This window comes from Melanostigma gelatinosum (genome assembly GCF_949748355.1).
Source record: "Melanostigma gelatinosum genome assembly, chromosome: 18".
NCBI lineage: Eukaryota > Metazoa > Chordata > Actinopteri > Perciformes > Zoarcidae > Melanostigma > Melanostigma gelatinosum.
Genome location: NC_136651.1, coordinates 19,161,583 through 19,176,628, shown reverse-complemented (window position 1 = coordinate 19,176,628; position 15,046 = coordinate 19,161,583). Strand labels below are relative to the sequence as shown.

At 40.7% G+C, this 15,046-nt stretch overlaps 1 protein-coding gene across 1 annotated transcript in view; it reads left to right on the top strand.

Moving 5' to 3' along the window:
* Nucleotides 1–15,046, top strand: part of onecut2 (one cut homeobox 2) — a gene marked incomplete at both ends in the record, with an annotated part of 35,077 nt that extends 20,031 nt beyond the window's left edge. Inside the window, 2 exons of the mRNA XM_079288845.1 lie at nucleotides 9,509–9,583; nucleotides 14,757–15,046. Of these exons, the coding sequence (XP_079144971.1) occupies nucleotides 9,509–9,583; nucleotides 14,757–15,046 (365 nt within the window). The remainder of the gene's footprint in view (nucleotides 1–9,508; nucleotides 9,584–14,756) is intronic.

Genomic DNA, 15,046 nt, shown 5'->3' with positions numbered 1-15,046 from the left:
TGAGGACTCCTAAACATTTTGAAACTTGTCATGAAAGGACCTTAAAACTAAACCTAGTTGTAGAAGGGACATAATTACGTATCACACACGGTTGCTTTCAGTGGCGGCTGGTCAATAGAGGGCCATGGGGCATGGCCCCACCATGAGCCACACAAAAAAGGAAAAAAAGAAATAAAAAAATTATAATAATCATAAATTATACAAATTGTCAATATTTGTGTTTTTGAACGATGGAATGTACCCAGTAATGTGTGTAAAATATGATATCTGCGCAAAATATATGCTTTTCCTGCTCGTCCTCTCTGTCTGTGTGCTCTCCCCCTGTGTGCTCTCTGCTCCTGCTCTCTGTCTGTGTGCACGACACTCTGAGAACGCGCAGCTTGGGGGGCCTGATCGTTTTGGCCCAAAAGAGACGGGTCTATGAAGCAGTTTAGCCAATTGCTGATTCAAGATATAAATGAGTGACATGCAATTTAGCCAATCAGCGCCCTCAAATAGATTCAGCGTGGGCCAGAACGATCAGGCCCCCCTCGCTGCGCGTTCTCGTCAGGAGAAGTCTCTACAGGCGCCCGCGCCAGCGCGAGCACTCCTCCTCCAAGACCCGTTTGAGAGGAGAACTTTGTCGGAGATTCTGCAGCCAAACAGCTGATATCAGATCAGCCTGACCTCACAATCAGACAGCAGACTCGCGGGAAAGGGAAGCAGTACATGAAGCTTCTGTACTAGCTGTACACCAGACAGGTTTGGCTAGCTGGATGACGTCATGCTAATCATTTATTTAGCTTTTTAAAACAACGGGGACGGATCCAGCACGGACAGTTACGGAGTGAGGGATGAGGAGGTAAGGAAACATGAGAACACCAGGGTAGGGAGTGAGGGATGAGGAGGTAAGGAAACATGAGAACACCAGGGTAGGGAGTGAGGGATGAGGAGGTAAGGAAACATGAGAACACCAGGGTAGGGAGTGAGGGATGAGGAGGTAAGGAAACATGAGAACACCAGGGTAGGGAGTGAGGGATGAGGAGGTAAGGAAACATGAGAACACCAGGGTAGGGAGTGAGGGATGAGGAGGTAAGGAAACATGAGAACACCAGGACACACATGAGAACTCTGTCAAGCTACATATTATGCAAAGTGAACATCTTTTCTTCTACATAGCTGTCCTCAGTCTCATCTGCTTAACTTGGTCATGGAGGCATCAACATGTAATAGAGATGTTAAATTAACAGTGAAAACTCATCATAGCTTAATTTAACATCAGTATTCATAATTACACTTCATGTTTACTTCTCCTGATCTTTACCTCCTATAACAAGGTCCATAGGGGCATCTCAATAAATGAACATGTTATATTATATTATATAAGTGTTATTTACTGATTGTTTTCGTGTTGGAATACATGTTAAATATTTAACTGCCAAGTAATAATGCGTGTTTGATACTTACATTTGTAAGATGTTTGCTGAAATTGATAGGATGGCCCTACCTAGAACATTTTCCACCAGCCGCCACTGGATGCTTTGGAACACGGAAGTCTTCAGAGTGAATTGCTGTGCTCGTGGTTGGTCTTTTGATGGCCAACTGGTCCCATCCTCAGATTGTCTTTTGGATCCTTTAGATATTGAGAACATGATTTTTTCCCCCTGTACAACATCCTTAAAATGGTTGATATTAACTCAGAGACTGAGGCCTTGCTGATTATTGACCCGGGGACACCGGTGACATCACAACGGCATCACACAGTCACTGTCGCACAGCTGTAATCACGTCACAACTGATTAATGACTTCATCAAAACATCGCTGAGCTCTGCCGGCACATGACGGAGTGTCGAAATGTGGCGCCACACACAAGCAGCGAAGTGTACGTTGAAGGGTGACTTTACTACTTACCCTGCACTTATATGCCCTCTGTGTAATGGATACCAAGGCTTAAGTGGTAATGGTGCAATAAAAAAAAGATAGAGAGAGAGAGAGAGAGAGAGAGAGAGAAAGAGAGAGAGAGAGGGAGCGAGAGAGACAGAGAGGGAGAAGGAAGAGAAGAGACGTGGAGAAAGGGGAACGAGGGAGGGAAGGGAGAGACGGAAAGATAGGAGGGGCGGGAAGATGAAGGAGAGGAAGGAGACACAGAGGCAAGGAGACAGCAAGGAGGAAAAGGGAAGCATCAGAAGAAAGAATATGGGGAGGAAGACGGGAAAGATGAAGGAGAAGAGAGTTAAAGAGAGATAATGGAGACGGGAGAGGGGCGATGAAAGAGAACGTGAGGAAGATGCAAAAGACAGATTACAGATGAGAGTAAGAACAACAGGCAAGAAAAAGGATTGAGGAGAGAGACGAAGGAGGCAAGAGAGGGAAAGATTGTGACAGCAGAAATAGTACTAGCCGAGACAGCAATACAATACAGAATGACATAAGAGATGGGAGATAAAGAGAGAGACAGAGCTCTCCAGCTGATGGCGGCCCTTTGTGCGATAAACCCTTTTTTTCCTACAGAATGAAGCCTGTCTGTCTGAGTCTGTAGCGTCCTGACAGACATCTCGGTTTATATTCAGCTATATTGATCCTCTCTGCTCTCTCTTGCTTTCTCTCTCCTTTTAATCTCTCGTTTTTTCTCAGTCTCTGCCTCTTCATCTCCATCGCTCTCTTTTACTTCCGTCTGCGTCTGGCCATCAAAGAGCTAAATGAGGAAAAATGTCGAACATCCCGAGAAGGAAACCTCCCCGTTAGCTCAGAGTGCCTAGTTAGCTGTTAGCATCTGGTGATCTGGTCCTAGCGCTGGATCTTTAGTAAAGTGGTGGCGAGTTTTGCACAGAGCCTGGTGAGGAAGAAACACCTGTTTTAAAGTCAGACAGCGGCCAATGTTACTGTGAGTTCATGGCTGCTAAATGAACATTTGGAATGTTTGTCAGACTCTATGATTTCATCACCAGGTCGGGTTTGAATGTGAGTGACTTGCTGACAGCTATTTGTCTGCTATACGTATTGGATATCGAGTAGCATTTGTTCTACTTCAGCCGTGTGGCATCAATTTGTTGTTATTGTATGTATTGTTTGTGCTCCATACCATGTGATCATGGTCCTTAGCCACATATATGAATGAAAAAAGAAAAAGAGGCGCACACTGATGGCTTCACATCATTTTTCAGGGAAATAAACTCACAAACAAGTGTGAGTGTCTTTCCAGGATCCTGTGTAGCTGGTGTATAATATGCATGATACTTATTAAATACCTATTAGGTACCGTATTAATCTTTATGAACCGATTCTGCATGTATTTGCCGATCACGTTTCAGCAAGTGTTGGTTGAATGCAGGTAAATAGGCCAGAGAGGAAAAGAGGTGGAACAATAACAGCTGGATTTCTATGTGTCATGGTGGCTTGCTAGAATTTCAGAGTGTGGCGTGTGGATTCAAAACAAGTTGTCTATATTTAGGTCAACACACGTCACTTTTTTTTTGTGAGGAGCTCCTCAATTTCCATTGCATCGTGTATTGTGGGAAATAGTGTCCATCGGCATCAGGACGCGCGCTGTGGAGACTGAGGCTGTCATGGTAAAGCTGCCAGGCTGTGATCTATCTCTGCAGTGAGGATGAAAAGAGTCTCTAATGACTCTGCCGAGCTCCGCTTTCTCCTTTCTCTTCCTGTAGAATGTAACCAAAGCTTGCTGGCTCACTCATTTCCTCTCGTTAAACTTTTACTTTTAATAAACTTGAGTTTATAAAATGCAACACAAAAGGCAAATTGTGAAAGAATTCTAATAAGCTATTCAATCTAAGTTTGCAATATATTTGCAATTAAACAAGGATTCATTTAAATATCTTAAACACAGGAAAAAGCATTGTTAAAAGTGTGTCTTAATATTAGGGGTGTAACGGTTCACAAACTTCACGGTTGGGTTGGGTACGATACAGTGGAGCCACGGTTCGGTACGTTTCGGTACAGTAGAAAACTATAAATGCCAGAGAAATGTACTTGATTTTAAAATATATTTATTCATTACAACTAACATCATAAAGTTATTCTTTGACTTTGAACAATGATGGAACTATACCTGAGTGACCCATCTTCTGGGGTGTCTTCTTAGCAACACATAAACATCAAAAACTAAAACTGCTCCTTAATGTTATGTAGTATTGTTACTTACATCTTGCAAAAGAGATTTTTAATCTCAATGGGACTACCTGGTTAAATAAAGGTTTTTTTTTAAAAAAGAAGTTTATTTTTATTTTATTTATTCAAACATATTCGGTTCGTCATGCGTACCGAACCGTGAGCCTCGTACCGAACGGTTCAATACGAATACGCGTATCGTTACACCCCTACTTAATATGTAATAAGTGTCTCCTGTATTTATTTTATATTTATTTATACATTATATTCTTTATCTTTTAGCTGGAAGAAATTCATCCATTATCTCACAAATTAATGCAATCACGTTATCGATAGGAATCATTTGGACATATGTAGATATACAGCTGGGTATCGTCTGCGTAGCTATGGAAATTGATGTTGTGTTGTCTCATAAACTGCTGAAAACAATTGGGCCCAAGATAGAGCCCTGCACTATCAACTGTCAATAAACTATATTCACCGGGGAATGTGATAGGGTGGGAGTCCATGCGAGAGTTGAACTTACATCCTCATCATTGCTTTCTCATCTTGATTCTCTGCTACTATCCATCTTTTCCTCTCCATTTCTACTTTCACTGCCTAACCTCTCTGCTCCGTTCGTTCTCTCTGGGTTTTTTTTACGTATTCACTTGAAATGGCTGCTTCAATAAAGCACCACCTTGATGTTTCTATTGATGTTTAGCTGCCCTTGACTCTTAAAACCTGTGTATAATACACTTGTGTGCTTGCTGTGAGTGTTTGACCAGCTCTTGTGGCTCAGCAATTGACTCAACCCCATTCAAGTGAATAGAGAAAAGGTTTTACGGTGAAATAATGCCTCTCAGCCGCCATATTGGAAAAGGCCTGACCTTTTGGTCAGCAGTGGGTGTTCACAGCTGATTGTGTTTTTAAAATGGAAGTCTCAATAGCAGTTAATTTCTGTGTCTGTCTTAAATTGGATGAGTTCACCACTTATTTAGCCTGATTCGACATGTGTGAACGGATGCTCGCATCTCAGATTTTGTCAGCAATTTAAAAATGTCTGGTGTTGCCCTTGTGAATGGCCAAATGCTGCATCCATGTCATGTTAGTTACAGCCACAGACTGTATATAGGAACCGGACGTAGTCATCGCATTGGTGTGTGGACTGCCATTTTGATGCCTTGAGTTCGGCGATTTCGCCGGCACCACCTTACGGCCGTCGCCATGTTTTTTTTGCAGCCAACGAACGTAAGTGACCATATTTGGAATGCGGAGCTGTGACATAGAGACACCGCACACGGCTCTGGAAGCAGCAGCAACCTGTCAATCACAGTACGCCCGCCCTACAGCATACCCTGGTTTTTGGTCTATTTGACTCTAAACTGGACCATAATTTACTAAATGAACATGTTTACAATGTTTACTGAGGTAATACATCAAGTGAGAGTTAGCGTCATTTTCTCATTGACTTCGATACAATCAGACTTCTTATTGCAGCCCTGCTGGTCAGTGTGGAGCTAGTTGGTCCTAGTGTTATAAGTACTTGTGCAGTGTCCTGTTTGGGGCATGGCCCTTTGGAATGGGCAATTGCTTGCGGCCAATGTAGTTTGCTGTTAAAATGCTTTATGGAACCATAACCCTAATAACCCTTGGAAGTAGCGTTAGCCTTCACTGTGTCTGACATGCTAACCATTGCAGCTTATGTTAGAGCAGATAAACAGTGTAAACTATGATTGGACGATCCCCAGTGTCTCTCATTTACAACACTTTCACATGACCAACTCTGCCAGCATACGGCCATCTTGAATTGAAAATGATGGTGCTTGCGATGCCGATGCGACAGTGGTGATAATGGAGATGATTGTGTTGCAACTGTGATGAGACTGATTCTTGTCATGTGGAAAGAATGATTTTGACTGGTGGATACTTGGGGATGATGATGATAATGATGATGATGAGAGTGACTGCCGATTTAAGAGTGACGCAATGATTTTGAAGCTGGTGATAATGGTTATTGCGATGACAATAATTACAGCAGTGATGACTTAGATTACAAAGGATTGGGATTAGAAGAATAAAATAAAACAGATGATGTTGAAGGAATAGTTTCACCGTTTAAGAACTGTTTTTTTTGCTTTCTTTCTGAGAGTGAGAGGAGAAGATAGATATCAATGTATTGTTTGTGCATTAAGTACGGAGCTGGAGTCAGGACGTCGTTAGCCTAGCCTAGCTTAGCATAAATAAATAAATTCAGCTTTGCCACCTGGAGGTTTCTGCTCAGCCCGAGCCCTGCATGTGTTACGCTCAAACATAAGCGATGATGCTGAGGGATCTGGCTTGGCTCATCTCCATGACGTGACCCGGAAAGGACTCAGACATTTCTCTCTTCACGAATACCAAAATTGAAAAAACGAATATCTACGCAACGAATGAATAACTGAGTAGTCAAAATATTCGGGTCCAGCCCTAAGGTGGACATCCGCTTTTTCTGCGCAGCATCTGCAGCTACTGCACAGGTTGCCAGATGCAGTCAGTGAGCACAGGTTTTGTTCTCTTCAGTCGCAATGGTGCCAAACCTGGCAACTTCATTGTGAGGAGAAGCCTTCAGGAAGGCTGTGCACAGTCACTGGGGACAGGTGTTGTTTGCCAAGAAATAGTTCCAGCACGTAGTACCTCCCTAAGAAAGCACAAAAGAAATGAGCTTCAGAGGTGTTGGGATTTTGGACAGAACCGGGCTAGCCGTTTCACCTCTGATTCCAGTCTTTATGCTAAGCTAGGCTAACCACACCCTGATTTGACCACCTAACTTAGCATACGGACATGAGAGCTATATTGATCATCAAATTAATGAAGTTCCCAAAATGTTGTACAATTCCTCTAAGATGATGATTATAATGTGATGAACATGATATTCCTGCCATGAGATGATCATGTTGTGGTAGAGATGATTATGGCGGTGATGAGGTTGTTATAGAATGTTTCTTTCCCTTATAAAGAGGATGGCTATCGTTTGAAATTGTTTGAGACACAAGAGTCGACACAATACCTTGGAACTTGGACCTCCAGTGTAAAGGCTATTAGGATCAAAATCGGGGGCGAAGCATTATACCAGTATTGACGATAATCGTGGTGTTTAAAAATGAAATATGGATATCATGTTCATAACACACGTGATACCATTGTGTAAATAATCCAGTGTCTCTTAAATCCTTTTATAGAGTTACAGACATTCTCCACCTTCCTACACTCGTATCGGGAGTGTAATTAATTTGCCAAGAAGAGACTAAATGGATACAAACTAAAAAAAGTTTAAAAAAAGTTAAAGATGAATTTGGCTAATAACATAATTGTTATTGTTATTATTTTATGAAATATAATTTTTTATTGTGATAATATCGTCATCGTGAATTCTATTGAACACGATAATTGTGTTGTGAACATCTGATATTGTGACAGCCCTACTTAGCATTTGAGAATCGGCATATGGTTGAGAAGGTTATACTGATGATGATGATGATGATGATGTGATATTAGGGGAATAACTATGACGACTGCGATTGTAGTTTGAATCACTGAGTATAATAGAAACGAGGGAGGCTGTGACAGCTGAGTCACACAGAGAGGATTCAAAAAAAGACACGGTGAAGAGATTCTGGTGTTTTCTGCTGATCGCGTTCAGCAACACACTTATGTCGAGAGAGAGAGAGACTGAGAGAGAGAGAGAGAGAGAGACAGACTGAGAGAGAGAGAGACAGACTGAGAGAGAGAGAGACATACTGAGAGAGCTGATGAAAGACAGAGGAGCCCTGCTTTATTGATCCTATTGACTCAACCTTTTACTTTAAAATAATGGCCGCCCCTCCCCCCTCCTTACTGTCGCCCCTCCTCAAACCGGTAAACCCCTTTTGAATAATATAATTGCGTATTTGATCCTCACTGTAACCTCGACCAGAGGGGGGTAAAAAAAACAAACAGCCCGATCGAATCAGTCGAGCGTGCTCTTTGAGCACATTGACGGCACACTGTGTTTATGGGTGGGTGTGATTGCTCCTTTTTTGTTAAATGTAAACACGTCTGCACTATTTATTTATTTTAAGTCCGGCGTGAACTGCTGCAGAGCTGCTTTCCATCGAGCTCCAGTAAGCTGAAGAGAGAGAGACAGAGAGAGGGAAAGGTGTACACTGGAAATCTATTTGCAGTATTTGAAACTGTATTTCACTGTTTATTTTTTGACCTTTGTAAAACATTTATTTATTTATTTTTGTTGTTGGTTGAGGAGATTCTTCGCACGTGAGCTATTTTTGGATTCCCTTTAGAAATGCAGCGAAACAAATACACTTTTATGATTAGACCAGTACTTCCATCCTATATCTTCAGTCTTCATTGGTGCCAACTGCATGTTTTAACTATCCAGACAAAAAAAACAGTGTCTGAACAACTTGAATTCGTCCCAACACAGAATAACAAACACTGTTTTGTTGTTCTGCACTTGTGCACAGTGGAATGTCTTAAACAAACAGCCGCCATGTCCAAATAAAGTAGCTCCAGAACATTTATGCGATATACAACTAAATGACAAAAAAGACATCACCGAGACACACAGATGAAGCCAGCAATGTTAGGTGTGTACGGAAGAGCATTAGGGCCACATGGGGAACATGTGTTTGAGTTTAAAGTGAATTCTAGCTGCAACAGAGTTAAACGTTGCTCTCTTGACTTCGTCAAACAAAATGTAACAAATAAATACAAAGATATGAATGTTATTTATTAAAATAATGGTATCCGACACGAGACCTGGTCCAGCTATTTTAAGTCAGTACAGGACCGATATCTGATATCAGTACCTGGACCTGCATCTCTATTCAGGACTCAAAGATATGTTCACATGTGGCCATAATCATCTTCTGTACATGAGGGAAATTCTTAATTACTAAGTGAATGATTTCAAATTGCATTCAGCCATTAAAACTGGGCTTAATTTGGTTGGAAATTAAATGTGTGGTTTTTTTTGTCCTTTTTTGGGTCGGTCTGCATTTAGAGCCAAATATGGTTTGAAATGTTTTTGAAACTAAAGTGACGATACAAAACCCGGGTTTTATTAGTATTAAATCAATGCATTTTTTAATTGTACAATTTTTCGACCAAATAGTTTTTTCCTCATTTACCAAAAGAAGCTGTTGTGTAATATACATATAAAAGAACGAAATGTATTTTAATTACATGAATCTGGAACCAGACGTACTTTTTTTGTGACGGGCCACCAGGAAATGTGAAATGAAATGTGTGAATCAAAGTGAAAACAACGCGACGGCAGCCACAGTCAGCTCAGAACTGTCGACCGTTGTGTTTCATATGCATGCATGAAATATGCATGGAAGGAATACTGAAAATAAAAACCTGTATACTCTTTTCTGTCAGGTGGAAGTACCTCCAGTTACTCACAGCTACCAGAGCTTCACGATGATCAACACAAGTCCAGTCAGGAAATGCCAGGTGCAAAACAAACACTACAAAAGTGCACAAAAAAATCATATGCATATTTTTTTTCTGTAGCGTTAATTATAGAACTGCAACTATTGTAAGTGAAGACACTATTTTGAGTGTATGTTTGTATGTATATATGCACAAAAAACATTAATTTGTCAAACTATTTGATCCTAGAATACCTTGACATATTTTGACATATGAGTCATTATTATTATTATTATTATTAGTAGTAGTAGTAGTAGTAACAGTAGTAGTAGCAGTAGGAGTAGTAGTAGTAGTAGTAGTAGTAGTAGTAGTAGTAGTAGTAGTAGTAGTAGTAGTAGTAGTTGTAGTAGTAGTAGTAAATCACTTCTTAAAACATTTTTAAAGGAAAGTTTTTGGTAATATTTAATATGTCTCTTCTGGTTTTACCATTCCACTCCATTTCATGCTTTCATCTACTTTTAACCTTATTTTTATCCTCCTTGTGTTTATTATTATCTTTTTTTGGAGTCTTTTAAATGATTTATTTTTGAAAAGTCTTGTTTTCTTATAGTATTATCCTTATATTAATATATATTAATTAGGTGAAGACAGGATTTTCCTCCTATCAATCGAACAGAAGGAGTTCATCGGACAGAAATGTCAAAACACTTCAAATTTCACAATATAAGCCCTGTGGGTGGATTGTTTTGGCACTACCTGGCACAAATTATTATTACTACTTGTAATAAGAAAAAAAACATATTAGCGGCTAGCATAAAGAGTTGTACAATGGCCGTGATAATCACGCAGGTGTAGTAGGTACTGGCAGTAGAAAAAGTAGTAGTGAAAATAACACTGTTCATGTTCGTCCTTGTTTAAATAAAGGTTTTAACACAGTTAAAGACAAACTATTTGGGGTTCCGAGAGAAAAAGAGGTTGACGGACACATTTGTGTCACCAGTCATCAGTTGAGCTGCTAGAAACACACGTTGGCTCACAGTCGGATGTTTTATCACAAAGATCACCCAGTAAATAGTCAGGTCCAACGTCCAAGATCCTTTCTAGTTTACGCTTTGAACAAACAAGAACAAAAACTGTGACACAGTTTTGGGTTGATGGTGACATTCTTCTATATACCCTGTAGAATATGTCCTATCCATATAAATATTAATAATAAGTTTAACAGCACTTTTAAATCAAGGAATAATAACATTAATAATAATGAAGTGCTCTAAAATAAAATCAGGAATAACGAGAGATTTAAAAAAGGTGACATGAAACAGGGTTTAATCAAAACAGGTTGAAAAAAAGTGGTTGCACTGGCAAAACATGTGCGTCAACATGTTTTATAGCCTTCATTTAAAGGACCAGGCAGATTCTGATAATAGCTATTATTATTATGACAGTATTATTTCAATTTGGCCTTTCATTCACAATTTGTTGTCATTATACGCACGTCTGCTGATTCTAAGCAGACGTGTCTCTTTCGATGTCTGTCTGTCTCTCTCACACACACACACACACACACGCACACGCACACAGTCATGTTTCCATTACTTTAGAGGATATTACATTGACTTACAATCATTTCCTGGAGACTTACTCGAACCACAACCATAACCACTACCGGCACTTGTCTAATCCTAACCCTAAACTTCTAAAAAACAAAACATAAACCACGTCCTCATCCTAAACTGTACATAACGGGAGACGTGCATGTCGCCAAAAGGAAGGCAAGTAAACAGATGTATGTACCCACAATGTGAGTAATTCTCACACACAAACACACACTCAGACACTGACTATATGCTTTAAATCCAGTGTGTGTGTGGCTCCTCATATGCAGAGATCAATAGCACCACCTGTCAGTGACACATTGTATTACAACTCCTGAGAGTGTGGAGTAAAACATGAAGTCTTTATGACATTTCACCTATTTACTCGGAGAGCAGAAGGAGAGTTGCCACCTGTATAATGAACAACAGTGACATTTTCAATTGATCCATCCCAGCCCAGCAACTAGCCACAATGCTAAACTTAAGAAATTCGGGGGGAAACGTGTCTAAACACATGTAGAATATGTCCAGCCATGAAAAAAAAAAAACATGGGGTCTGCGGTTTGAATGTTTCACTCAGTGTAAACATTAGATATGTGTATTGATCACGAAGGCTATGAAGACACTCAACCAGTTATTACGAGATAGAGAGCAGCAGAGAAACAAGATGCTGGCCATCTTTCATTTGCATCTGTCGTCAGGTCGCTCAATGCTGTGTGTGTGTGTGTGTGTGTGTGTGTGTGTGTGTGTGTGTTTGTGTTTGACCACTTAACCTCATTCGTACTGACTTAATTCAGAGAGGTAATCAAATCAAACGCACCCAGACCTCCTCCTCAGTGACTGACTGAGATACAACAGCAAACACATTATAAAAGGTGTTTTATTACGATTATTGCAATTATATTATGTTATTATAGTCTGTTCTGTTTTTTTCCTTCAAGCTCATGGTTATAGAAAACTCTAGGAGAGCATGAATAAATTCATATTTTAAATTACCAGCCATATACTGCCGTAATTAACAAATAAAAGTCCCTCCACTTTGTACATGTATTTCAATATTTATGTAGGATTCGTTTATTTCACACATTTTTCATAAATATTTAGTTTGACTACAAGTACATGGTGGCAGTAAAAATTCTAAGCGACCACATGTAAAAAATATAACAAAGCACTAATGACATCACCATGATGTGAAAAACACCTGTGTGTCCACATTCTTATCTTATGTCAATGAGCCTCTCAGATGAATAAAAGCTGTCGATATAAAAGTGAATATAACAAGGTAATATCTCGGGCTATATAGTGAATTGTTCGAAGCATCAAACATTCCAATTCTAAATCAACATTTTAGTGCTTTTCTGTATGTCTATTATTTTTGATAACAAGTGTTATACGACTTGTAGAATTAGATTACAGCTGTGACTGTATAGGATTGTGATCCAAACACTTTCAATAGCTCCACAGTCCAAAAGTCGAAATCTGTTGAAAAAAAGATAAATGTAATAATTTCGGAGAAATGGGCTGGTTCCTCTGTGGTGTCCCAATAGACGCCGGCGGTGCATTCCAATGTTAGCAAGACTAGCATGGGTTTAGCAAGACGATAGCAGAGCAAACAAACATCTCGCGACCGATGTTGGGACACGGCCCGGTCGTGCTTTTTGTTGTTGTTTAGCTGTTTAGTCATGGCTCCTGCTGCTAGCTACACAACGCCACCTGCTGACAGCACGCGATATGGCCTGACGTCGGTCAGTCGGTCTATTATAATTATTATTAATAATTATTATCGTTATTATTATCGTTACTCACAACTGAAAATAGAATAGAATAAAGCTAATTTGAGTAGCCATCCATCCACTATCTGTAATCGCTTATCCTTTTCAGGGACAACCATTCACGCTCACATCGACACCTACAGGCAATTTAGAATCACAGATTGATCTAACGTCCTCGACCATGGACTGAAAGCAAGCGCTTAAGAGTGAGCATTAAAGGAGCTGCATTTAACATTCTGATCATTTAATATTGCAGCAAACAGCTATTTGCGATGTTATAGCTGATAGCGCCAAGCGTAGCGGCCACCCTTCGGGTCCCCATGATGTAAACACTGTTAGCTCTGTCAGCACTTTTTGCCATAGTTTGCGCCGTTAGCTACTGAGCCTCATAAATTATATCAAACTGGTGGAAAACAGGATGAAAAAGATGCATCTATAAAATGATGTGGGGATACGATTAATGAGGAACTGCTAAAATACACAACACACCTGTGTTTTTTACTCTTTTCTTTAACCTTTATTGTGGTGGTTCCCAACCTACGACTAGGATGGTTTCCCACTCGTGAGATCCAAACATTTTCAATAACTCCGGAGCGTTGTGGAGTCTAAAAGTAAAATCCGTCAAGACGCCATCACTTTGTTTATGTCGAGGAAATAGACGAGTTATATTCATTAAAGAAAGTTGGTTTAATAGAAACAGACTAACAGATTTAAATTTAAATTGAGGATTCAGGATTTTGTTCATGGATTTGTCATTTTTTTGGGCTTGAAGAAAAAAGTTGGGAACCACTGCTTTATTGGACAGCCGACAGCAGAGACGGTTGGACACAAGGAAAGAGAAATGTGGAGCAACATGCGCTATAGTTCATGGTCTGCGCCTTAACCGCTGGGACCAGAGCGCCCCTCTTTCTGATGGACTTAGAGTATTTATCCAACAAAAACACACCACACCCAAACTGCACCAGAGTTTACTTCGAGGTGGGGGTAGACCCACAGTTGTAGGCAGTCTTGGTCTGCTTGCAGAGTCCGCGTCAGAGTTCGATTGACAGCTTTCACACCCAGCCTACAGACTGTATACAAGAAGTGGACGTAGTCACCGTGAGGTCGCCCATTGGTTTGTAGACTGACGTGTTAAAGCCTCGAGTTGGGCGATTTCGCCGTAGCCATGTTGTTGTTTTTTGTAATTGATTAATGGAGGTGACCATATTTCGAATACAGAGGAGTGATGTAACGATCTGCTGGTAGCAGCAGGTACCTGTCAATCACAGTAAGCCCGCCCTAAAGCACACCCTGCTTTATGGTCTATTTGACTCTAAATGGAGCATCATTTGAAACTAGAGATTGAGACCATAAACTCATGTTTACAATGTTTACTGAGGTAATAAATCAAAAGAGAAATAGTCAGTTTCTCATAGATTTCTATCAGACTTCTTTTTGCAACTTGAGGAGTCACCCCCTGCTGGTCAGTAAAAAAAGAAAGAAGAAAAGAAAAACGCACCAGAGTTCGTCTGAAATGAACCAAATGGATTAAGCGTGAAAACGTGCTAAATAACTAAACATCCATCATTAAACTTCACCGCTACATCTCAAACTTTCCCATTGCATTCTACTTCTCATATGATTCTTATGAGTTGAACGCCTGAGCTGTATTGATTAAATGTAGTGATGACTCAGTGGGAGAATAAGACATCAGATGTACAGGAACATGAACTTCTGTCAACAAGACCATCAGTTTGTGTTTCATATCATCCAATATTTAACTGTTGTTCAACTACTACAAACAACACTAATACTTTTATCTTCTGTCTCTTCCTCCCATCACCCCACCACCTCTCCTCTGCTCTCCTCTCTCATCGTCTCCCCCCCCCCCCCCCCCCCCCCCCGCAGCCTGCAAACGGAAGGAGCAGGACACGGGGAAGGACCGCAACAACACGCCGAAGAAGTCGCGGCTGGTCTTCACCGACCTGCAGCGGCGCACCCTGCTGGCCATCTTTAAGGAGAACAAGCGGCCGTCCAAGGAGATGCAGCTCACCATCTCGCAGCAGCTGGGCCTCGAACTCACCACCGTCAGCAACTTCTTCATGAATGCCCGCCGCCGGAGCCTGGACAAATGGACAGACGACGGCGGCAGCCCCGGCGCCCATTCCTCGGCGTCCAGCACTTGTACCAAAGCGTGA